The sequence below is a fragment of the Maylandia zebra genome, linkage group LG14 (assembly GCF_041146795.1).
Source record: "Maylandia zebra isolate NMK-2024a linkage group LG14, Mzebra_GT3a, whole genome shotgun sequence".
Taxonomy (NCBI): domain Eukaryota; kingdom Metazoa; phylum Chordata; class Actinopteri; order Cichliformes; family Cichlidae; genus Maylandia; species Maylandia zebra.
Window position 1 is genome coordinate 26,834,564 of NC_135180.1, and position 26,913 is coordinate 26,861,476.

A 26,913-nucleotide genomic window follows, 5' to 3' on the forward strand; every position below is an offset into this window, starting at 1 on the left:
TCAATGGACAATAAAGAGACACAGAGCAATTCAATTAACTTCTTTTTATATATCATACATAAGACTGTCTTAATATAATACAAAGGGCATTGTCATAAACACAGCAAAGTCTTGACTAGATCTTACAATCTGTGGATACATGGACTTATCCTTTCCCCCATGCTGTTCAATTCTATAGTGCATGTTGCATGTACAAAAAAAGTGAAAAAATGTGAACTCAAAAATGAAAAGGATAAATCCAAATTAAATAAGAGGATTTCAACTTCTGTCGGGTGTTCAGATATGTCAACAAGTATAGGTGTTTGTGTGTAACCCACAAACTGAACAGGCTTATGAACGATGGAACCTTTTTTTTTTTTTCCTCCAACCATGTGCTTCTCATATAACCAAAAAGTAAGGTTTGTGATGTACATGCACTTACAATATACCCTGTGAAAATTATTAAGGTTTGAAGATCTAGCTTTCCCTGTTTGATTCAAACCCTACCTCATAGTGTTGTCCTGATGTAGTCAAGTACCTTTGCCAAAAGGCAAGGTTTTGCCACTAAGAAAACAGGAGTTCCTGCCCACTGAATGGTCACCAAATTGACAAACATAATCAACATACCAGCAGGAGCAAGGTAGTGAGTTCTATACTTCCTTTATTAAAAAAATATAAGTATATACATAAATTCTATTTCAACTATTAAAAAGGGGCTGCATTTCATGACAACTGCTCTAAATAAGAGGTCAATCAGCATGATCTGAAATAGGCGCACACTTACGAGTCACTGCAGTCAAATTCTTTTTTCTTTCAGTCTTTATTTTTGGAATGTTTAGTACCAGTATGAGTGCCAGCAATAAAAACCACCGGCTAATTCTAAATTTCTCAAATTCTGCGGGGTATGAAAAATGATTGCAAATTTGCAAGTATAACCTTGACATCCAGATAAAACTCCAATCTCAATATAGGTAGCTTTACATTTGTGTTTATGGAAAATGCCAAGCATGAATTCGTATGGTGGTTTTCCTTTAAGATGACAACAGCATGACCTGTGTCCTGCCCTTAATTTGAAAGGTGGCTGTGGGCAGGGTTTCTTTTCTTTTTTTATATCTAATTTCAAAGCTGGTAAGATGAGCAACAGAAGAAAGAAAGCACTTCAAAATCCCTGATATAAAAAAAATAATAATAATAAATCTGGTAATTGACTGTAATGTTTTGAGAACATGCATTTATGCCAAGGCAAAGCATGTTATTGTGGGCTGACAGACACCCTTTCCCTTTGAATAGGACAACAATCGTGGGGATCTGCCCTACCAAATCAGAACAATACCATTCAACACAAACTGGTTTGCCACAGTCTTGCTTCACGGCAGAAACTAGCCAAGTTGACCAAATGATGTATGAAAGGCAGCAACACCCTTTGAAATAGTATGATGGGGGCAAAAGAAAAACGACGACACAGAAATAGAACGCATTAGTCTCCTTTGTTTTGTGTTTTTTTTTTTTTTGTGTTTTGTGTTTTTTTTTTTTTAAGTTGTTTTTTTTTTTTTAAACCATCAGCCTCTATCTTGCTACTCCGGAGCCTGCAGAGTAACTACCAAATTCTCTAACATACCAAAGTTTTAAAAGACTCCCAAAATAATCTACCAATTAATATGGAAACAGTTTTGGTAAAACGTTGCAAACAAATCTGGCCAGAATACACAATAGCCAACGGTCTCGACAACGGTGTCCAGTTTTGCTAAAGTAATATATTGCAGCTGTTTGTATTGACGTTAAAATAAGATCTTGATAAACTTTGCGTCAAAGTGGTGAACTGCTACATTATTGGTTACAGACACCTATATGCTATAAAACAACTGCTTTGGTATAAAAACATATCCAAAGGGAAAATAAATTCTTGTAAAATTCACAGCATAATTTGAGGAGAAAAAAAGGCAGTCACTTAACTCATTTTTTTCTTCAGTTTCCATGTTTTGGATGGAGAGACTTGTGCAGGTGGTTCTGATGAGGAACTACATGCAGAAGGGGGGGGGGAAATAAAACATAAAAGGGTAGACTCTGGAATAGTTCTTTCCACTGCAAAATCCTTAACCAGTAAATTTCAAGGAATTAATGTTTAGGAGGTTGTTGTGTACAATAAGACCCTGTTATGTGGGGCCCTGCTGAAGACGAAATCTTTGTCGAGAAAGGCCTCAAATTACCATTCGTGTTTACCTTTTCTAAGTTGTTTTAATTTCTTTAAAGAATTAAGGGCTGTCTAGAGAGAAAAATAGAGAAAAGCCATCTTAATTCAAATGATAATGTCCAGCTCCATCCCATTCCAAGTCCATGAGTCATAAGGCCAAAGGGTTATCTAGAACCAGCCACTGACTGTCTTCCTTTCACTGGGCTGGATCCTTTCGTCTCCCACGCCCATCGCTGCTCTCGCCTGTGCCAGGCCCGGTTGCAGCTTGCAGGACTACGGGGCCTCTAGGCCTGAGGGGTGGTGCTTCCCTCTTCTTGGACCCCGGCTGGTGCCAGTATCCACCTGCGGGGTCTCCTCTCCACCCGGCCAGCACACGCATAGGGACTCCACTGCTATGTGCTCCCCTTTGACAGAGTTACACAATACCGACCAACAACAAGAAATATCACCGCAAACACTTCCCCTCATTGTCAAGCTACAGGATTTACAAGCAGCTTTTTACGTGAAACTTCACAAAACAAAAAAAGGGCAAAAATAATTAAGAACCAGTGAAACAGTAATGTCAGGCAGTCCATGGTTTGAACCGAAGGAGGACGCCAAGCATTTCATCACCAACAGCTACCTGCAAAACAGCTTCAAACTTTGCTCTGAAATGCTCCTTAGAAGATTTTGCCACATAATACCATATGGTGATTACTTGGTGGTTACATGAAACTGGTGAAATGGTAAAATGGATGTCTCAATCTCACTATGGTTATTCCGCAGTATTATTTTGTGCCTAATGATTGCAAAAGAAAAACTGGTGAAAATTACATATATACTTTTTAACAAAGGTTTATCTCTGTAGTAGCGGTTCAGTGATATCTCCCTTCTGACGTGAGCAGCTTTTGTTCTCAACACACCTTGTAGTAAAAAACACCACCTTAAAAATGACGCACAGGGGGAACACACAGCAAAATGTCAGTGCAGTCACGAGCTGGCCATAGAACTCTGCTGCACACACACTCCAGTCATTGGAGACTCTTCCCGGTCCATGCCCTGCCTCATGCCCAGGTGGCCTTCCGCTAGGTAGTGGGCAGGCCCTGTGTTCGTTCCCATGGAGAATGCAGGGTGCGCTGCCATGCCAGTCTCCTGCCGTGGGTTCGAGAAGGCACCTAGCCCCATGCTCAGCCCACCATTCTGACCAAAGTCAAGGGCTCCAGCGGGCAAATGGCGGAGCTGGTAGGCCTGGTTGCCATGGTTCCCAGTGGAAGAGGACGATGTAGAGGAAGAGGAGGCAGAGGAAGACAGGGAGGTCATGGACAGATGGCCATGAACCACCTCCATGGAGTCCTGTGTTGAGGAGCTGTGTGTCGGGGAAGTGTAGTGGCGTGGGCGTGGACGTGTAGCCATCATCTGCCCATGGTGGTGATGAGTATGTGAGTGGGGATGCAGGGCCTTAGGGTGCTGAGGTGGGACATGGAAGGTGGTCTCCTGGACTGGGTGGGTCTCTCCAGTGACTGATTCGGGTCCGACGCCACCTCCCCACACCAGCGGTGGTGGGTAAGGCTGTCTTGCCTGTCAAATAAGAAGAGTCAGTAGTGGAATACAGCTAAAACCTTTCTTTGAGAACATAAACTAAACAAAATTAAAATTCACAATTCAGGAACTGTGACCATTTCTGACAAGTAATACTGATAATAAAATAACATGTCATACATGAAAAATAAATTCAAGAATATTTTTGATGAGTGAAGGAAGTCTTGTATGACACTAACAGGAAGTCATTTGTATGAACTTTAAAAAAAAAAAAAAAAAAAAAGCTATTAAGTTTTGGTTTAATCAACCAGCATTCCAAGAACTTAGTACAACTTTTTAATTTTCAGCTACCTTACTGACCTGTGGGCAGAGGCTGTCACCATCCATGGCAGGCATTGCCGTGCCGAAATGTCCTCCACTATGCAAGTGGTGATGGGTAGGGTCTGATCTGGCTCTACCACTGGTACTTGTCCCAGATGATCCTCCTGAGTTTTAAACAAAACAAAAGCCTCAGCAATTCAAATATGTCAAATTCTGTCCCACACAGCTGTATGGGTTTCATACCATGTTGTTTTTCTTGGTCATTTTACTTGTGGTAAGAGTTAAGAAACAGTTTACAAAAACCGCATTTTACCAAACAAAGTCAGCAAATTTTTTGGTTACTTAACCATGTTACCTAATGCAAGAACATACAGATGTACACATGTTACTACTTAAAAAGAATTAACACTGCACCCAGAATCTGTAGCTGGTGGCTGTTACCTGAGCTAGAGGAGGTGCTGGAGGTGGTTCCTGAAGACTGGGACTGCTCTAATGCGGGGCTTGTAGACACACTACTGCTTGTATTGGTCCCCTCATCCGCAGTCTTCTTGAAGAAGCTGTGCTGCAGGGCATAGTAGGGCTGGATGCGGCTCTTAGGGTCATAGTCCAACATCCGGAGGATCAGGTCCTTGAACTTCAAGTAGTCAGCAACAGCATGGCCAGACTCCCCCGCCCGCCGGCCACCTGGACCCCCTGTCTCCACACCCAAGATGGAGTGGAGCTTCCGTGAAGCTGGAGGCTTATACTATTTAAATCAGAGGACCGTCACATTAAAGGCAACTCGTGTATCACCAAAATCTACAGTAATTATTCCAGAACATTCAACAAAACAAATTGTGGCAAGAGTGCATCTGCACAAAGAAAAGAGCTCACCCTTTTGCCATCTTTGGTCTTCTTAACACTCCATGTACCATCCGAAAGCTTCTCAAAGAACTTCCTGGCTTTTGGGGCTAGGTCCATTATGTGATTAGGCGGGATACCAAGAACCTCAACTATTTTGTTCATCTGGTCCACCTGGACAAAGTGTTAATAATAAAGTTACTTCCTGTCATGCTGACAGAAAGGAATATTTGACAAAACCTTTGACATTTATACTTGCAACTTAAAGCAGACTGAAGACTTCTTATTAATACATTAAGTTAAATGTCAATCTAAAGATGACTATTCTTAAACATTTATCTGACATTTTAAAGAAAAATGTAAACATGAGGTGAAAGCTATTGCTATTTGTTATTATTAGTGGTACAGCATAGAACAAACCTAAGTAGTGTTTCACTTTTTTTTTTTTTACCTCGTTAGCTCCGCTGAACAGAGGTTCCCCAGTGTGCATCTCTACCAAGATGCAACCCAAGGACCACATGTCAATGGCCAGGTCATAGGGCATTCCCAGCAGCACCTCTGGGGAACGGTAGAAGCGACTCTGGATATACTGGTATATCTACAAAAAGGGTAAAAGAACAGGGATAATGAGACCTTTTATCTAATATAACACCAAGTGTTCAGGGGCAAAAAGTTTATGGCACACTTCCCAGAGATATTTTTTTTATATATATGTTGATTTGAACGTTGCTAAAGAAAATGGTAAAAGTACCCTTTGGCCCAGTTGGCATGAGCTGCCAAAGTCCACTATTTTGATGGCACTCCTCTTGGGGTTACAAAGGAGGATGTTCTCAGGCTTCAGGTCACAGTGGATGATGCTGAGCTCAGGTGTGGCCAGGAAGAGTAGCGCCGTGCATAGCTGCTGGGCAAACTTCCGGGTGAGATTGAGTGAGACGCCACGGAAGTTGGTATTTCGGAGCAAGTCGTATAGATTGTAGGACAGCATCTCAAACACGAGGCAGAGGTGGTTCCGAAACATGAAGTGACGCTTTAGGTGAACTGCAGCAAACCAAATTGTACCCATATGAGTCAAATACAGAAAAAGCCATTTTAACTTCTTTGATATGATTTTTATGATCAGATGCAAATTTCAAGAGTTGATTACCAATGTAGTACTTCATCTCGGTATCATGTTTGTTCATGAGCTCTAGGAGCCGCACTTCAATCTGGGCTTGATTGAGGAAAGCTTTCTTGTTCTTGATGATCTTAATGGCAACCCATTCCTGCTCTGCTCGGTCATATGCTTTCACAACCTAAAGATGCCAAAAACAACAAATAGTATCGTTTCTGAAAATTACTTGCCGACTGTTAACCACAGCTAAAAAACCTACAGCTGTTGCTTCACAAATCTTCTGGTGATACAGATGAAAAGTAAACCATAATTTTCTCATAAAAACCTGCATTTTCTCCATGCCATGATTCAAATCATGTGTATATGGTGCACAATGTATAAATTAAGCACCTGTCCAAATGATCCTTTTCCTATCAAGGAATCAATCTCATAGCGGTCCATCCACTTCTCCCCATTCTTGACGATGTAGTCATAGTTGTCATCGTCATAGCCGTCATTAAAGACCTTTCTCTCTTTTTTGTGACTGGAGTCTTCACCCTGACCCTGTTGGTGCCGTCGCTTCTTTTTTGCATAATACACCTATAAGTTTAAAAAACAGTTCACATAAGTTTCACTGACTATTACAACGTAAAAACAATGCCAAACACTTAAGTTTTTTTTTTTAAGGTGCAACAATTCATCGCTTTAATAATAATAATAATGGATTGGATTTATATAGCGCTTTTCAAGGCACCCAAAGCGCTTTACAATGCCACTAATAACAAATTATTATTATTTAATAACAGAATAACAATAAATAGAACAAAAAAGGCTGTCAGATCAAGGTGACACCTTCCTATATCTTGTTTTGTCTGACCATCAATCCAAATTCTTGATATATTAACACAATATCACACATGACAAAAGAAACAGCAAATATAAAAGTATATACAATTCTACTTGTAAAACTAACTGAAACATGTAGTAGAACAATAAGAATAACAGCTTATTAATTTCAAATTTAATTATTGCAGCTCTAGATACATGTAATGAAAACAAAACTAACCTCATTGATGTGTTTGTATGTTTTGATAAGGTCAATGGAGAGCTTCCTCAGGGGAGCTGAAGTTGGGTCACGAAAGCACTGGGGCATGTGCCTCTGAAGCATCACAAAAGGGAAATAACAGCATTTTAAGGGGGGGGGGGGGACTATACACAGCAGCTCTGGATGATACAGCTTAGTGTTAAAGGGCTATCATTAAATGCACTATAATTGATTTTGCACAATATGACATGAACAGAGTGAAGAAAACATTTGACAAGCAGCTACTCTGCCTGGTGACAGCAACAAAAGGTGAACCGGATTTTAATAAACCACAAAAAGTATTGCCGGGTTAAGATGAAAGGAAATCCAGGAGGTGGAGAAGGGTAGGGTTAGTGTACCTGATTGGCAGTGAGCTGTGGTGTCTGGTCGCTGTACGGTAAGACCGTAACAGATTGGTCAGTGCTTGGCTGGTGGCGGTCACTGTACTGCTGGTGCGTATGGGGCATTGGAGCAGCCATCTGAAGACCAGCAGTGTGTAAAGAAAAAGAGGGCGCAAGCCGGACGGACGAAGGTTTGCATGCTGAAGTCTCTCCTCCTGGAAGAAATTAACACTCTTTTGAGTTGCAAAATTAACTGATTCAACATTATAGGTAAGAAAAGAACAAAAAAATGTAATAATCTTGACTTGAAACTATTGTATTTCCTCCTCCACACAAGAGATGTGTGGCCAAAAAGACAATGAAAAATATATTTTCTACTTACTGTACAGACAAAATACAAATGGCCTTTTTGTTTTGCTACTTAAACAGGCAATGCTTCCCTTAACACAAAAAAGAACCTAAATTTAGCTTTGGGAAAATAAAATACTTATGCAAATTATGCATTTCTAGTGTTTATATGTATAGTGAAATAAGATCGTTCTTTAAAAAGAAAGAAAAAAAAAGAAAAAAAAGAGGCAAAAATGATGTTGAGAATAGCAAGAATGAATACATATTTAAGAGAAACGTCAGGTTAATACAAAGTGTCTTTTGTTAAACATTTAAAGCAAAAAAAAAAAAAAAAAAAAAAAAAACCAGCATTAGAGGATTACCACAAAATAAAATACAATAGTAACATATTAACCTTTGTGAAGAAAAAGGAGCAAAACAGCAGGTTTAACAGTGAAAAGGGGTGAAAATAAAGCATCTCCACACTGTACAGTGAATCATCCTTCATTTTAAGCCAGAAGGAATCAAAAAATTATTAAATAGCATGTTCAGCTATCAGCATCTCTCACCAGACAACACAATTCACCAGTGCTACACAGTAACCACTATTCAGAATCCCAGCAACAGCACCTAATTAGCATAGCCTATCACCACAGAGATACAGCGTGATTTGGCAAGCCCATCAATGCACAGACCAATCACAACGCAGTATGCAAATAGCCTACTTTTGTTGCCAGGGCAGAGCTGCTCCCATTTTCCAATGAGAAAACAAGAAATAAACAAGAAATAAAATTGAACTTTGGCACACTTAGACGTTGCTTTCAACACAAGAGCCTGACAGCAAAATAGCTGCACAGCCCAAAACCTGCACTCCATCTGAGAGCGTTACAAAGCTGACCCAGCTTTCGAAAAGCAAGGAGAAAAAAAAAAAAAGCACATCCACTGACAGAAATAAGAGGAACTGTAAGAAGATGGAGCACAGTCAAACACTATTTGAAAAGTAACACTTATTTTTCACTTTTATATACACACACTTTACAACATTTTAAATTTAAAGCACTTCCATTTGTCATAACTACTTTGTTTTACTGCTTGTTCAGTTCAGACAAAAAAAAACTAAGCAAATTTTAATTACTTTGAGCTCTGCAATGAAATAATTGCAATGAATTAAATGGTAAATTCTGTACTGACAATTCTTAATTATTCATCCTTACTTGACTTTTTTACCCCCCTTAAGAGAGTCCTACAAATTTTTGAGTCTGAATTTAAAACAACAACAAAACTGAAAGAGAAGCTCCTAGAAGAGCACTACTTCCTCACCAAAGGGTTAAGGCTTAATATATGGCAGCTAACCTGGATGCATCTTCTCCTGTAAAATTTCATATCATCCTGGGAGGAGAGTCCAGCAGCAAACCACAACCCACTACAAAGAATAAAAACAGAATATCATCATTGTGCATCTTTGGTGGGACTTAACTTCATAGTGGTTAAACTTTTCATAAGAAGGGACAGAGAACTGCTAGACAGCAGAAGACACCCCAAAACTTTAAGAAGCTCACTTGGGGTAAATGTGTTAATGGAGGGAGTTTACAAACAGACCTCAAATTTGAAAATTTCAAGCTACTTGTGCATTTACTGTAAAGATAGTTAAGACCCAGGAAATTACATATTTGAAATACTTAATACATATAGTTCTTGTGAAACTTCTAAATAGTTCTATTACAGACATTAACTAAAACAGGATTTGCATTGTTGTGGATCTAGAAGAGCACTTGACCTCCTCTCAGAATGTTCATACCGATTTTAAAAATATAATCTAAATGGGGTGAAATTAAATACACAATACTTTAACTTAAAATAGCCATCTGCTACTGAGAACCTAACTGGCCTTACTGCCATTACTGTTTTGAGGAAGAACTGAAAAAGTTTGGTTTGACAGAAATTCACAAACAATGGCAGGCACTATACTAACAAAACTAAGAGGTAAAATTGTCATTTAATAAAAAAACGACAAACCACACAGGGGAAAATATCAGCTCTATTTTAACACAAAGCCATTTTGCAAGCGCACTTGTGGCTCTTTAGTCTCCCCTAAATGTCTGATTCTTGTTAATTTTCAGTACTGACATATGAACAGTTCCTTTCCTGGCTCTAGTCATTACGGCATCAACGGGCCTATTTAGGTGTGTAAATATAACGACAGCTAGCTTGCTATTACTAGCCGTATCATATCATAAGTGATGGCTAAAGACCTCTATAACAAGTCTGCGTGTCATCTTCTCACGCCCAACCGATTAGATCCATTCCAAAGCTGAATCAAACGAAACCAACCCAAAACAATTAAAAGCCTAACGCTCGTGTATAAAGACCGTCGCCGGGTAGCTCTGTACTTACAGATGATGGGGTAGCGCTCGTCATGGTTGGAATTTAGGAAGCATATTCAGTGTTAATTTGCGGCCAGTCTTGCTACATATCGTTCGTGTATGTGACTCCCAATTCCACGCATAAATGACAAACGTATTCAGGCTCACGTTACCGTTAGCAGTCTAACTAGCTAACGCCGTCGTCGTTAACGTTACCCTGAAAACTGCAGGACAAGCAAGCATATCTCTCACCAATCCAGTGTTAACGTTAGCTAGTGACGCTGTGTGTGCAGCCAGCGGGTTGTGGGGCCCATTCAGCTGGTTCGTCAACAAGTCAGCGTTAACCATTAGCCGAGTTAGCCGATTTAGCTACGAGGCGTTAGCCTGGTTAGCTTCCGCACTCCATTGCTGTAAAAATAAAAACTACACCTCTGCAAGTAATATAGTTAGACAGTAATCCACAACGGAAATATGAGCCAGCAGAGCAACATTTTCTTCAATCCTACAATGACAGTCTAATATCGCAGGGCTAGCTTTAACGTTAACACTGTGCCAGCATGACTCTTCGTCTAAACCCACACAATCCGCTGCACCCCTCTCTCTCTAGGTTAGTCCAAAAACCAGTTCGGATGCTGTTTCTGTCTGACATTAATAATCAGTTGACCTACTGACTGAAAGCAAACGTTATAGGTGGCTCCAGCGGAGTCGGCGCCGCCACAAAACGTTAGCTAGCCGCCATACCATAAGCTACCTTTCTCAACTTCACGATCGCGTCCATCATTGTTAACCATTGACGTTACACACAACATATACATCCACGAAAGCGTTAACCTGGACGCTTTCGCAAAGGCTTTTGCTCACCTCTGATGGCACGATCTTCATTTAAAGTCCAATAACCTGTATGATGAGGAAACTTATCCAGCTTGAGATTCTCCCCTCCCTGCACGGTTAGCGAGTAATGTTAACGTTAAATCCAATTCCCCCGTCCTCTGACCGGCTAAAATAATTCGCCAGTCAGGTTCATTGCGCTGTTCATGTCCCAAGCACTGTGGAAAAACATCGCCTGTCGAAGAAACTCTTGACTAACGTTACTATCAGCTGATGACAAGCGACATGCTAACGATAACTAGCACGCATAACTCACCAGCTAACCTTAGCGAGCTGGCTAGCTAGTTGACAAAATGAACGCAGCTAACATTGGCTAGCTGTAGCTTCTGTGGCTAGCGTCAAGCTAACGAATCTAGCCACCGCTAAATAAATGTTCTGCCAAATTCAGATTTTTACGCCGTCTTCGCAAATTTGGCGCCGGCCACTTCGACAAACACGAGAACACGGTTAAATCCGGAGTATTTTAAACGTGAAACGGAATCCGTGTCCTCTGGTAATTTTGGTTAGGAATTTTGTGTCAATTTTCACAAAATGGCGCGCGGTCCAAACCTGCGCAGTGAACCGGCCCGGTGGACCAGAGACACGGACAACTGAGTTAGTGCGGCGCCGCCTAATTATTTCAACTGTGTTAAAACGTCGGTCTCTTGATCTTCTTAATCCGATCCACTAGACGCATTTCGATATCCAAAAACGTCAGACATATATCCACTGACAGCATTATTCCGGCGGGAAGGGAGAACATTTGAAAAGACTGAGCTGGGGAAAAAAACCCTCCTGACAAAATGGCGATGCTCTAGCTTGTTGCCATGGCAACTGTCAATCAAAAAAAAAAAGGTACCCGGATGTACCAATGACGAATAAGATCTAACTTGCCCGCGTTACAGGACACACATAACTCCGGTGGTGTCCCTGTCTGTCTTTTTCCACCGCGTTTGGCCTGTTGCTATCAACCAGAAGAGATTCAATATTTAGCTGTATCTTTAGACGGTTATTTTCACCGTCTAAAGATACAGCTTGTACAGCAATATAACCACAAAGAGATTCTAGCTCAGCCAACAAATGGTCATAACAATAACAAAAGGTTAATAACGTGTAAACGTTTATTAGACACAGTAATGATGAATGATGAAACTGTTTAATAAAGCATACACTGTAAAAAGTTTTGGGGAGTTGCTGGAATTCCTCACTTCACAAAATTGGTAAGTTAGTAGGTAGAATCTTTAAAAAAAATTTCACTGAACATCTTTATTAATTATTAATTAAATCTATTTGCTAAGCAAAATAATTAGCCTCCTTCCTGATTTTTTTCTGTTTTTATTCTTTGCATGCATTCACATCTTTCAGATAAACAAAATAATTTTAAGATTGTTTTAATTCGTTGGGCATTTTTCAAGCATGAGCGACTTTTTTAAGGGCATGCAAATCTCAATCAAATTTAGTCTTGAACTTTCACTAGGTCACTCTAAAAACCTAATTTTGTTATTTTTTATATTTCAAATTGTCCAGCTGCATAACCCAAGTGCCCTTGATCTTCATGGCGCAACCTGATTTCTGGACATTTTCCTCATGGATTTTCTGCAAGAGAGCAGAATTCATGGTTCTATCAAGTAGGGCAAGTCGTCCAAGGCCTGAAGCAGCAAAACAGCCACAGCCCATCACAATACCACCACCATGTTTAACTCTTCATATGAGTTTCTTTTTTACAAAAGCCTCTGCTAGTTTTATACCAGATGAAATAGAAATCAAACCTTCCAAAGAGGTCCGCTTTTGTCTTTTCAGTAAACCAAATATATTTTCCCAGAGGTCTTGGGGATCATTGGGATGTTTTTTGTTGCTTTGTTGTTTATTGTTGAATCATGAATTCTGACCTTAACTGAAGCAAGTGAGGCCTGAAGTTTGTTAGATGAGTTTTTCTGTGATTTCTTGGATGAATCGTTGATGTGCTCTTAGAGTAATTTTGGTAGGCCAGCCACTCGAGGAAATGTTCATCACTGTTTCACGTTTTCTACATGCTACATCTACAAACTCCCATGTGCCCTCAAGTATCCTTGGGAGGATAAAGAGCTGGTCCAGTGTTCCGTGACCAGGACGAAAACCGCATTGTTCCTTCTGTATCTGAGGTTCGACTAGCGGATGAACTCCCCTTTCCAGCACCCTGGCATAGACTTTCCCAGGGAGGCTGAGGAGTGTGATCCCCCTGTAGTTGGAACACACCCTATGGTCCCCCCTTCTTAAAGATGGGGACCACCACCCCGGTCTGCCAGTCCAGGGGTACTGCCCCTGAACTCCACGCAACATTGTAGAGGCTTGTCAACCAGGACAGCCCTATAACGTCCAGAGCTTTCAGGAACTCGGGGTGGACCTCATCCACACCAGGGGCTCTGCCACCAAGGAGTTGTTTAACTGCCTCAGTGACCTCGCCCCCGGAAATTGGCGGGTCATCCCCCTCATCCCCAGACTCTGCTTCCTCCTCGGAAGACGTGTCAGTGGGATTAAGGAGGTCCTCGAAGTATTCCTTCCATCACCTGACAATTTTCTCAGTCGAAGTCAGCAGCGCTCCGCCAGCACTATACACTATACCAGCACCACTTTCCCCTCCCGAGACGCCTGACGGTTTGCCAGAATCTCTTTGAGGCAGTCGGAAAGTCTTTTTCCATGGCCTCTCCGAACTCCTCCCACACCCGAGTTTTTGCTTCAGCCACTGCCCGAGCCACATTCAGCTTGGCCTGTCGGTACATGTCAGCTGCCTCCGAAGTCCCACAGGTTAACCAAGCCCGATAGGACTTCTTCTTCAGCCTGGTGGCTCCCTTCACCTCTGGTGTCCACCATTTGGTTCGGGGGTTACCACAACAACAGGCACCAACCACCTTGCAGCTCAATGCAGCAGTTTCGGCAATGGAGATGCTGAACATGGTCCATTTGGACTCAATGTCCCCAGTCTCCCTCAGAATGCCGTTGAAGCTCTGCCGGAGATGTGCGTTGAAGATCTCAAGGAATGGGGCCTCTGCTAGGCCTTCCCAGCACACCCTCACTACGCGCTTAGGTGCACCGGGTCTGTCCAGCGTCCTCCCCCGCCACCTGATCCAACTCAACTGACAGCTCAGCCCCTCTCTTTACCCGAGTGTCCTGAACATATGGTCGCAGGTCTGGTGATACAACCCCCCCCCCCCCCCCCCCCCCCCCCCAAAAAAAACCCCAAAACAAAACAACAACAAAACTGCCAAGAGCTACATCTCACACACTACAGGCCTCAGTTACTATGTTAAATGTTAAAGTTAATGACACTACAATTAGAAAAAGCCTGAACAATTATGAGGAACTTGGTAGAGAAAAGAACATGGTAGTGCTTCAGTTTACAAAGTTACCTCTGAATAAACTACAAAACTTCTGAAGTGATCTCCTTGGACAGATGATACCAAAGTGTTTGGCTTTGTTGTTGTTTGTTTGATGTTTGACCATAATACACAGTTCTTGGAAAACCAAACAAACATGAGCATAAAGAACAACTTTCGAGCACGGTGGCGGAGGCGTGATGGTTTGGACTAGGTTTGCAGCATTAAGTCAGCCATGAACTTCTCTGTGTACCAAAGTGTTCTAGCACCAAATGCGACAGATAAAACTGGGTTAGACAGAAGAATATTCCCAAGCATGGCTGCAGGTCTAAAACACAATGGCTGAAAAATATAAGAATTAAGGCGCTGCAGTGGCCCAGTCAAAGAGGCAAGACTTTAAGAGAGCTGTGTATAAATGAATGAAGCAACATTGTAAAGAAGAGTGCAATAAAATCCCCCCACAATGATGTGAGAGACTGTTAAAGTCATACAGAAAACAGTTACTTCAAGTTAAAGATGTAGAAGCTGTTGAATCATGGAGTGAACTTAGTTTTTCAGTTTACTTTTATATTAAGCCAAACATATACATGCCCTGGTAGAATATTAAGCCACATCAATTGAAACTAACACAATAAGCATTGGCTCATGTATTATAGAAAGAGTTTAAAACAAAGAGTATTTAGAAAGCTGTGGTTGAACATTTACATACGGTGATGTACGTCAGTGAGGTCTTGAGCAGGTAACAGTTGCAGGACTTGTCTGAATAATGATTACATATAACAGACAAACACTTAAAGATTCAGACATCTCAGAGCTGGAGAAACAAGTTGAGCCAGGAAATCTCATGCTAGTGTCTTGAGTTTACTGGAATGGTCTGGGAGTTTATTTCCTACTATCGTGAAATAAACACTTTATAAACACAGAAATATTGACTAAAGATATCTTAACAGCTAAACAACGAGACAAAAGCAGACTGTGTAGTGGAATGGGATAATTACTTACTGTAAGTGCAAACAATGACCTTTTCTAACTGTAACTGACATTTTTCATTGTTACGCCTGTTTTGTGATATTTTTAGGCTATAGAAATAAAGCAGATTAAATGAATTTAAATTAGTTTATTTAAATTCATTTCTACTGCAGAAGTTTTAAAGTTTACTTAGTTATCTGTAGCTGTAAGACTCATGTCATTATCACGAGTCGTGCATTTGTAACATGCTTTCCAGTGTCTGTGTCTTCAACAACAGTTTGAGCAACAGGCCACCATGACTGAGATGCCTGCAGTGATAATGAGTCCTGGTAAATGTTCTTAAGTACTGCAACCACAAAATAAACAAAGTTAATATAATATATCACTCTTGTTAAGCGCTTAACAAGAGACAAGGAGTTTGAGGCAAGGAGTTTGCATAATTTTCTAATAAAGCCCGCATATCTAATTTTAAACTGGATGTTTAACTAGCATCTGGGAAACTGTAAAGTTTTGCTTGCTCATTTGCTCATTTTCAGGTCAAACACTCATTTAACAGCGAAACCTATTGTCTGAAAAATGCCCCTAAAGCAATATTTATCTTGACACATGTACTGCACGCAGCAGTGAATTTTACTTTAAAAGGTCGCAAGAGGTTCAGTTCATTATAATGAAAGGGAAGTTGTAAACTTATGACATCTGCTGGCTGTGTGGATTCCATATTAGGAGACTCTGAGTGTGCCATACATCCAGTTGAGTGACAAAATACAAAACAGACTCCATTCTGAATGATCAGTTCAACTGACAGTAGCATCAAGCTTTAAACAAAGGGGCATGGGGCTGAAATAAAATTCAAGCACCAACTTGTGGCTTTTATTGTTAAACAGCAGGACTTCACAAGCACACTAATCCCTCAGGAAACAACTGCTTTCCCTGCATACTCTACCTGTTTCACGTATCTGGAATACATAACACCAAACAAAATATGATACAAAGAATAAATATTTACGCAAACATGGATTCATATAGATATTAAAATCATATAAAACCTTTAAATGTTTACAGATAATAGAATTAGTTTGACTGAAGTGCCCTAACCAGTCACGCTGGTTTGCCCCAGGGGCGCTTCAGCAGGTGATTAAACTCCTTTTCCTCTTTTGTCTCATGCTCCATTGAAGAGACAAGCAGGAAGAGTTGAGTACTGATAGTATGTACAATAACTGAACACATGTAGTTTATATAATTATAGACTGAAAATTAATTATGATCAGTCATCAGTGTTTATGATCAATGTTTTCACTTAAATAATTCTCCAAAATATCCCCAAAACTCAAATGGTTCCCCCAAAAATCAGCGTGGGTCGATTTTCACAAACATGCAGCAGGTAAAGGAACCCCTGGTTTCAATACGTGCTCCAGCACATGTACATTTTGTGAAGCCAGGACCAATTTGTACTGAAGACGTGCTGGAAATGGCCCCAGCAGCCTTGGGCTTCTGTCTGCCATTAATATAGAAGAAACCATTTGGGTCCATCACTATGATGGTGTAAGACTGTCATTCCTGCTGATACCCTATCTAATACTGATAATTAATCATGACCATTTATGCCATCTGAACGACTGCATATGGGACTGTTCACTAGCTGACTGAGAAATCTTATTTTTGTGAATCTTTGGACTGTCTTTATGTTTTGCACAAATTAAAGTTCCATTGGCCGATTTTACTCCATCCACTTTTATGGGACTTGCCAAAATGTAGTTGTGTTATATGTAGTGCAGACGTAGGACAGTTTTCCAATTTCATTGTACTATTGTACTATGTATTTCCCTAATTTCCTTCGGGATTAATAAAGTATTCTGATTCTGATGACTGTGCAATGACAATAAAGAGTTATCTTATCTTATCTTATCTTATCTAACCAGAAAAAGAAGGTAAACCATACAAAAGAGATGAAATCTGCTGGATATAAGAATGTTTTAGCCTCTAGGAAATCCCTGCATTAAAGATTTAATTTCTGTATTAACTGGCAGTTACCACACCACCATGTTATCATTTATTGGCTCATAGATAACCTTTTGTGTGTGTCTTTTTTATACTCAAGGTTTCTGCAGGTGCACCGTGACGCTGCATCAAGACAGATAGTGTCACTTGATGGCTTCCAAGAGCTATGAGCAATTTAGATGAATATTGTGTCCATTCTTGCATCTTGTGGATAGGGCTAAAAAAACAAAGTCATTTTTATGATATGTTCATTTGAGAAACAATGAGCTTAGTTAGTTGATGTGGTGAATCCTATGCCTGAATACTTAGAAACAAATTCTGTTAAACATATCTGGGTGGAGATTAAGGATGAAAATTTACCGGTATACGAATACAAGTGTAACACAACCTGTTCTGACATTTTCTATTACCCACTCCTATATGAGTTTGCTTTTTTTTTTTTTTTTTTTTTTTTTAGCTTTTTCTTGTAATTTTTCTCTTTTTTGTTATCATTCCTGACTTCTTTTCCTCAATACTGAGATATGAAATGATCTCATTTTACCTTCTTGGTCAGACTAGCAGTAGCAGTCACCAAGTAAAACAGAACCACCTCTGAGCCAGGACATTAGTAATGCATTAAAGAAAAGCCATGTCCAAAGTTGTTTTGTTTGACCTACTCTTTATTAGGTACACCTTGCTACTACTGTGTTGGATGCCTCTGACCATCAGAGCTGCCTTGATTTTTCTTAGCACCAATTCAACAAGGTAGTGGAAAAATTCCTTTGAGATCAAAAATTTTATGTTGTTTACACCATTTTCTGACTCTACCGCCTGAATCTCACAGTAGAAATCAAGTCTCTTTTTCCAATCTTCTATTGTCCAGTTTTGGTGAGCCTGCAGCCACAGTTTCCACTTCTTAGCTGAGTCGCACCTGGTGTGGTGTTTTGCTGCTGCATCTTCTGTACGTTGTGTGTTCAGAGATGCACTTCTGCATACTCTTGCTGTAACAATTGGTTATTTGAGTTACTGCTGCCTCCAACAGTGATTCAACTGTGTACCTAATAAAGTGGCTATAAGTTTATATTTAATTTATGGGCTTAAATGGAATGGACCAGGAGTCTGGCTCTGGCATAAAGCACTTACCTAGTCTCGTGGACTTCTCAGAGCACCTTATACTACGCATCACATTTGCAGATTCAACACACGATATTAGTTTGGTCACTTTAAGCGCTCACCTTTCTCACATTCACACCTACAGCCAATTTAGAGCCATGAGGTGACCTCAACCTCAACAATCGCTACAGAGACACTAATAAAAATAAAACCAAAGATCTCTACATCCCTCCCAAGATTCATGCATGATACAGTCAAACCAAACGTTACATTCAAACAGCACAGAAAAGGAACAACAACAACATAGAAAACAATTTCCCATGTTTTTAACCTTTTGTACCTGCCATCCACGGGATTTGGAAAACACAGATTAAATTGATTAATTCAAATGAGGAGAAAGGGTTTCATCAATAAAGAGGACAGGTAACATTTAGAGGGCATAACAAATGATGCAAAGTAAACCAGCTGAAGGTCTTAGTTAAGAACTGTTGCAGCTTTGCATTTAAATTTTCACTAATGATTGTGTTATTTCAATATGTGTATGTGCACCCAGAAGTTGTACTCATAAAAAGCTGGAAGAGATCTCCTCAAAATTTTAGGCTTTTCCCCTTCATAACGAACCTCAAATTGATGAAATTATGATCAGTGCATTCGAAAAACGCTTCTGGGAACTGAATCCAAGTTATTGAATCACGTTTTCACACTAGTAAGTACTGTGATTGTGCTCTTTGGGCTTTTGTTTAATCACATGTGACAAATGGCAAGTTAAAACACAGTGGAAGCCAACAAATTATCATTTACACGTGCAATCATTTATTCTCAATATGGCTCAAGAAAATTAATTCTGTTAAGACTTTTTATTATCAATATTTTTGTTGCTTTAATTTGAAACAATTAGACCCAGTTGTGACCCTAAAGTGGATAAGCAGAATAAAATGGATCAGTAGATATAGAACTTGCCTCACTAATCTGGTTCAATTTATATTTTTAAGCAGAAGTGGATGAAAATATACAATGAAGTGGAAAGAAAATCGATGTAGTCGATATTTAGAAAAGAAACACAGAAACTTTGCCCCTTTCCTCGTTGGTTTGTCTTTTGTCTTCTTTATTTTTATTTTGAACTTCCTGTTGATCTTCAACAAGCAAATGTGACTCAAAAACAAAGACAAAACCTTTTTTTCAGGTCTTCCTTTTATTTATACAGTTACAACACACCAGATGACAAATCTGCATGAACTCTCTCAACACTGTATCCACTAAAGACAGACATAAAACCAGTTTTTCATTAGTTTTTTGTTGTTGTTGTTGTTTTTTAATGTTCTCCCTGTAAAAGTGCAGATGTCCCTCATTTATCAGTGGATCAACTTATAAATGTGTCTTTTACAATTTCCACTCTTTTTCCTATTCCACAGTGTTCCTACTTGCTGTAGTTTGCTTCTTAGTATACTGCAGTGGTTAGTGAAGCATCAAACACAATGTAAGTGAAGTCATTTTTAGGACTAAATAATGTTAATTCAAAACATCATATAAGTCATTTGTGTAGCTTGCATGTGGTACGTTTGGTGAACTTCTGATTAGTTTTAGAAACACAGAAACAAAAACAAAAAATCGTCAAACTTTTCTTTCCTTTGACGCCGTCACTACCCATTGCTGTTAAATCTTTGGCCACATGGTGGCAGCAAATGCTAATGTTGGTTGTTATGTTGCCTATATTCCGAGCAAAGTTAAGATGGAGATAGTGCTGCAAAGGAGAAGAATGACTAATCACGTGATTTCTGCTGCTGTCTTATTGAACGAACCAGTGAATGACAGTGATTATTTAAGAAATAAACTTGCCTCAGAGTGTATAAAAAATCACATTGATGTTTAAATCAGTTAAAGTAAACATTCTTCAGTTAATGGCATATAAAATGTGTCTTTGCCTGCATGGCTTGGACCCTGTCCTCCCAGGCTTTGATGGCTCGCTCCAATTGCAGATTCATTCCCTTCTGTTTATTGAAGCTAAACATACAACTTAACTAAAGCACAATAATAAAACCCACACAGACATCAGTAGAAGCACAGCACACATTAATAAATATACTGATCTGAATATTATAGAGAATAAAGATCTTCTGCTACCCCCCTCCCCTTCCCCTTCAGAGTGATATTTATGTTAAGCTTTGGTCCAGTTCACTGAGTGAGAGATTTGACATGCCATCAAGCTATATGTTGTCGTGTTTATGATAAATCCTTTCCTGTTTTTTTTTCTAATTATTGTTCTTTGTGTATTATTATTAACCCTTTAATAATTGTATGGTCCATTCTGGTCAACCTCATCTGTGTTGTATTAGTCACACTCAGTGTGTGCGTATACACTTGCAGTTGCTCATGTTCAAGTTGCCAGATTTTCTTGTTCAGTCAAGTCTTCCTGGAATTTTCTCGCATCCTTTGTGTTTAATTGTTGACTTCCGTGTGTGTGTGTGTGTGTGTGACCTTTTGGGCTGTTTTATGGACTTAGTCTTTTGCCTGTGCCCTCCTGGTTTAGTTTACTCTTGCTGACTGATCACACTTGTATGACCTCTGCCTGTCTGGATTACAGATTTGGGTTTTACTTTGCCTCTGTGTGTCCTCCCCCTGTTGAAGTCTTGTACATCGGCTTGTGCAGTTTACTCCACAACACCCTGTTTCATGTGCTCTTCATAGGTTGTGCATTTGAAGTGTAGGCCAGAGGTACATGTTAGGAGCTTTGAAATAAATGCAGTTAAGCGAAAAGTGCAATATTTCACTTTGACATGGAAGAAAAAAGGGATCTCAAAACTGAATATTTAACTGAAATATTTAAGCCCTCTCCATGTATTCTTTATTTGTATGCATCTCATCCTAAACTGTCTGATTAAAAAAATAAAATAAACTTCAGTTTATGAAACCCAAGCAATAACTGCTGAAGCAACAAAGCTTATCTAATAAAATATGTTAAAACAAAAAAGCACATATCCTCTTGGTTACCAAAGCTCTAAAATATAGTATCAGCTATACAAACTGACACCTGGCAAATAGCATTTACCAATCAAATTAGGACTTTCCGGTAGCATGAAGTTTACCAAAAGATCTAACTAGTAGATCATAATGTCAAAAAAGGAGAGGTTAATAAATAAGTTTCTGCATCTCTGAGACTAATCAGATTAGAGACCCATCTTCAAATGCAGAAGCCTCGCAACAGCAGTGAGCCTTCCTAGTAGTGGCTGCCCTCTCAGGTTTTGCCAAACAGCACCTGGGTGACAGGAATTCCCAGAAGACCAGAGGAACTTCAGGCCTTTCTCTTATCAATAAAGTTCAATATTCTACTGTCTGAAAGACACTGGGCAAACATGGCCTCCATGGGAGTGTGCCAAAGTAAATCACTGCCAACCCAGAGGAAGATTAAGCTTCATTTGGATTTTGCTACAGTTCACTTTAATATACCTAAGACCTTTTGAGAGAATGCTTAAGTGACTGGAAGACAGGGGATCATTAGAGCTGACAAACTAAATAGAGAATACAACAAAACGGCCATTATACTTTCAGTCATGCATGGAGGTGGCAGAGTAATGCTGTGGGACAGCTTTGCAGCTTCAAGGTCGGGGGCTTGCCACAATTGAGAGAAACATTAATTCCAGCGTCTGACAGAAAATCCTGAAGGAGAACATCAGGTCACCGGTCTGAGCTGGAGCTCAGGTTCAGCTGCATTATGCAGCAAGACAAGTCATTCCTAAGATCTGACAGTTTAGTAAGAGATGCACACACAGACACACATACACAAAAAAATTGGGATGGGGTTCAATACCTTTTTCGTGCCACTGTACCTGTTCATCCATATTCATCCTGACATAACACCTACTCCAAAATGTCAAAGTCAATTTCTGGAAGGAGATGGAAACCTGATACTGCAGACATGCTGTAGTAATAATGTCTGTGTAGATCCTGCCCATGGCAAAATCTCAGATGGGTTTTGGATCAAATCCAAAATTCTGCTAAGTTTTGTGGCCAAATATTTTAACTGTTTTTTTTTTTTTTTGAATAATTCATGGAAACAGGACTAAATCCTGCCTTCCTCTAAAAAGACAGATGAAAGGACTGAATATATTTACAATAGTTTCCACTGGTAATAACAACAAAAGGTCAGGTTTTGTAATTTTGTATGTCTAATGCAGGAATATTTTTCAAATTTCAAGACTGAGTCTCATTAACTGTTCCTCAAAACTCATCACTTTCCTTGTTTTCTGCATATTTTCTGCAGTATTGACAGATTTGTTATCACTCAACCAGTCACTGTACATTAACTCTGTGCCGTCAGTGTTTTCTGCGTATGCGTGCGAGTGAAATGAAAAAGAAAGACCCGAACCGTGTTGATTTTTATTTCAAAAGATGACCAGATGAAAAAACGAGAAAAATGATAACAACATAATTAACATTGAGTGGACATAACTGTTCCAAATGTACACTTTATTTTAAACAAAAGTACAAAAACAAACATCAGATATTTACAATACTTGCATGGCAATGTTCACTTTCTTTGGTCAATCTTCCAATCAGATGGTTTTACACAAGGTAGGCAACAAACAGCAGCTTGGAGGTCTGAGATTCTCACATGCTGAATATATTATTCAACCAGACACAGAGCAAACTACCGATGACTCAGAACTTAATGACATTTTTTGTAGAGTCTGCAAGCAATTTATCAGTGGTTTAAATCCGAGACATGAGTTATGTGACCATTATTGAATGCGCCTACCAGGATATTTTAGTCTTGTACAATATAAATAGCAAAAAGGAAAAGTAAAATCACGTACGTCACAACTACATCCTGGCCTCGTTGCTTTTTCAAATTCATTAAATGCTCTTAAGGGACCAAAACCGTGACATGTACAGCTGCAGGTATTCCATCGTATTCTACACAAACTCGACATGAAACATGAACCCTAGTGCACATCACAAACTTAAGCTGTTACAGGTAGATTTTTAAAAGAAGGCAAACATATCGTAAAGGCTACTTTAAGACAAACATCCCGCTCACTGGGTGTCTTTGATTACAGAAGTATGCCACAGCTACAGAATGAACACTCGTACCTCAACACTGATGGAGCACAAACTCATAGAGGGGTTACATAAAAACAACCTTTTCCTTGCTACTATTTTTTTTAAAGAAAAGCATGAAAGTGAACTTTATGTTGCTTTCATGCAAAAACAAAAAACACGTGTGCAGCCAAACTACAGCCAATAAAAGAAGGTTTAAACTGTGCTATACATTCTCCCAATAATCTACCTGCTTGTGTCGTTAGGTGGCTACGCTGAATGTAAAGAACGTTGGCGAAAAGACGAGGCAAAATTAATTTTCTCCCCTGGTTACACACAATCAAATAATAATAATAATAATTAAAAAACACCTTTGTGAAACATCATGTCCTTGCTGATATACAACATCTAAAACTAATGCTAATACCCTTAGCCCTTTCAGGATTTTATCAATTTCTCAGCTTTTTTTTTTTTTTTTACCTGAATGAACAAACTGAAATAATGATAGAAGTGAATGGATTTATGACCTTGATGTCAAAGGCAGAGGTTGTTTGAGTGTGATGAGGTGAAATAACAAAAAACAAAGCAGAAAAAAACCAAACTATGGCAGTAATGTCCCTTGGTCCCTGCTATATCCCGAGGGCCGAAAAAGTCGAACACAGACTAACGCTGGCCTACACATCCTTACATCAAAGGCAACTGGTCTAGTAGTGATTTTGCATTTTCTCAGCTTTCCAATTTCCATTCTAACAAACATGAATCCTAATAGTAGACAGGTTTACACATGTATCAGTAGTGCAGACAGGCTATGTATATCACATACAGTATCCATTCTTTTTTTTTTCTTTTTCTTTTTTTTTTTAGGAATGGGAGGAGTGAGGGGTTGATGGGCTTGGGGAGATGTTTGGATATGCTTTTTTTTGTTTGTTTTTAGTAAAATTCTCCCTGAAACCAAATCCAAACGGTCTTCATCCCAGTGTACACTCTTTCCCCCCCCTCCCTCCCTAAAGACAGAGGTGAAGAGAAATGTGCAAAAGTTCCACGTTCTCACTGGAAGGGAAAGATTAAAAATGTCTTATTAATTTTTTTGCACAACTTTTTACGTCAAACTCTTTATGTGCATGGTGGAAATGTCTTGCTCTACCTTTCGCATCGCCGCTGTTTCTTTACACCTCAGCTTTTTGGCTGTTTTCCTCCACTTTCTCCTCCAGCTTTTTCTCCTCCTCGGAGGACCCGCACTCCTTCTCGCCGGTCTTCCAGCTTCCTTGCCTGTTTCGATTAAAACAGTCGTTTATTAACCGGTCCTTGCATGATGATATGACGGTGTGACTGCTTACTACACGTGTGCAGAACTCACGGTATAAACTGCCCACTTAGGCTAAAGGGAAGCTATCCATCTACAGCTGCTGTGTACTTACACTATAGTTCACAATCAATCAAGAGCAAACTCCTTTAATTTGGCAAATGGAAGACTGATTAACAAGCAAGCAAAATGGAGCACTGCCCAGGTACCCAAGCCCTTAATAGTCCTTAAAAGCCTACATTAACCGCAATGATTTTTTTATTTATTTTACCATGTATTTTAATTTGTTAATTCATTTGAAGGAACTGCCAAAAGTAAGATTAGAAGATCAATACTACCCGTATACAAGGTTAGAATAGGATGAATAGTGAAACGGCGAGTCTGGCTGTGTCCAAACTCTAGTTGTACAAAAATACTCGACCACATCTCCTAATCTTTTAATTCAAGTGTTTATGTTCTACAGGTATATGAAACAGAGCACCTGTCCAATATGTCTTTATAAATATTTGTAAAGGAATTCAAGGAGCTTGTTATAAAGATCTCACTGAAGTTTAGTGTGCTTATGTGATAGTATAACACAAGTTGCACCAACGTTGTGAAATCTCTTCCTCCTGGATATTCCACAATCATCTGCAAGTGTTATTATTGCAAAGTGGAAGCATTTAGAAACCACAGCTACTCAGTGCAGTCGCTGAGTGCTGAGGCGCCTGGTGCGTGAAAGCCGACAACGCTCCGGTGACTCAATAGTCTCAAACCTCGTCTGGCTTGTAAACTAAATTTCCACATTAGCCACTTGTTTCCGTCTCTTTGAGTGTTAATGTTAAGTCCAACTTTATATTTACTGCACAGATCTGAGAGCGACATCAGTTTTCTTGTAACTCTCAGCTATGGCTAATTGGAAAATTTACTCAAGTACATCAACAGCTGAATAAATTACTGCTTCTATTAACTGGTCTTGGATGAAAATTAAATTTTGAGTTAATTGCTTTTATTTTAGTATCCTCATATGGTCCGTATCTCATATTTTAAAACAGAGCATTTAATCAAATATCCATTTGTTTATAAACTAAAAACCTCATGCCAAACAGTGTTATTCCAGCAGTAGAGAACTGCTTTTTGAATTATACATGTTGTTGGCAAGAGGAGTTCATATCAGAAGCTACATTAGGTATGCCTGTTCAGTTTCTTGTTAATACAAATATTTAATCAACCAATCACATGGCAGCAAGTCTATGTATTTAGGCATGTAGACATGGCTGCTGAAGTCCAAACCGGGCATCAGAATAGGGAAGGTGATTTAAAAGTGACTTTGCGCGTGGCTCGGTTGTTGATGCCAGATGGTCTGATTTCACAAACTGCTGATCTGCTAAGGTTTTCCCAAATTTGAAAAAAAAAAAAAAAATCTCCAGTTATGTGCAGTTCTTTGAGCAAAAACGTCCTGGTGATGCCAGAGGTCAGAGGAAAACGGTCAGGCTACTTCAAGCTGATAAGAAGACAACAGTAACTCAAATAACCAGTTCTTACAACCAAGGCATGCAGGAGCGCATCTCTCAATTAACAAAATGCCTAATGTAGAAGCAGATGGGCAACAGCAGCAGGAGACCACGCTGGATGCCATTCCTGTCAGCTAAGATCAGGAACCTGAGGCTATAGTTTGTAAACTCTCACCAAAATTGGAAAACAACAACCCGATGATTGGAAAAAATGTTTCCTCCTCTGATGAGTCTCAATTCCTGCTGCGCCGTTCAGATGGTTACGGTCTGAATTTGGCATAAATAACACCAGAGCATTGATTCATCCTGCCCTGTTAAATGGCTCAGGCTGCTGGTGGAGGGTTAATGATGTGGGAGATATTTTTCCTGGCACACCTTGGCAGAACCTACATGGTGCTGTCATGTCGATATAGACTAAAACCTCAGAGGAATGTTTCCTGTTAAGAATTAAGGCAGTTCTGAAGGCAAAGGAGGGCGTCCAGTACTATTAAGGTGTACCTAACAAGTCGTTATGCGCATAATTACTTTCTGCTACATGAATACTACATATACCTGCATGTAAAGTGCAGGTATGCAATGTTTTTGAATCTAAATAAAATATGTTTAACTGGAAATAGAAAAGGACGTTTTAGCAAATCAGAATAACCACGATGCATGAACATAGTAATCTCATGTTCATTTTATCTTGTTGGGTTACTGGTGAATTTTATGAACACTTTTATGTAGCAGCATTTGTTTAAATGTGCTTCT

General features: G+C 39.5%; 2 protein-coding genes across 7 annotated transcripts in view; both read right to left on the reverse strand.

Annotated features, from left to right (window-relative positions):
• Positions 1-29: 29 nt before the first annotated feature.
• Positions 30-11,749, reverse strand: dyrk1ab (dual-specificity tyrosine-(Y)-phosphorylation regulated kinase 1A, b). 4 transcript variants are annotated; one of them, XM_004558098.3, is made up of 12 exons: positions 10,916-11,749; positions 9,045-9,114; positions 7,383-7,579; positions 7,006-7,098; positions 6,351-6,539; positions 5,994-6,141; positions 5,601-5,887; positions 5,301-5,447; positions 4,883-5,023; positions 4,451-4,754; positions 4,049-4,173; positions 30-3,727 (listed from the first exon to the last, which is right to left on the reverse strand). In XM_004558098.3, the coding sequence occupies exons 2-12, from the start codon at positions 9,052-9,054 to the stop codon at positions 3,140-3,142; spliced, it is 2,229 nt and encodes a 742-aa protein (XP_004558155.1). In that variant the 5' UTR covers positions 9,055-9,114; positions 10,916-11,749; the 3' UTR covers positions 30-3,139. The 4 variants fall into 4 exon arrangements, with proteins under 4 accessions (XP_004558155.1, XP_012776495.1, XP_012776496.1 ...); XM_012921041.5 differs by lacking the exon at positions 10,916-11,749 and adding an exon at positions 10,086-10,757; XM_012921042.4 differs by lacking the exon at positions 9,045-9,114.
• Positions 11,750-22,693: 10,944 nt separating this feature from the next.
• alcamb (activated leukocyte cell adhesion molecule b) overlaps positions 22,694-26,913 on the reverse strand; it is a 50,514-nt gene continuing 46,294 nt past the window's right edge. For all 3 annotated transcript variants that reach the window (XM_004558101.3, XM_004558100.3, XM_076873268.1), the window contains 2 exons: positions 24,512-24,636; positions 22,694-24,417 (listed from right to left, as the gene is read on the reverse strand). In XM_004558101.3, coding sequence (XP_004558158.1) covers positions 24,534-24,636 — 103 coding nt within the window. In that variant the 3' untranslated portion in view covers positions 22,694-24,417; positions 24,512-24,533. The remainder of the gene's footprint in view (positions 24,418-24,511; positions 24,637-26,913) is intronic.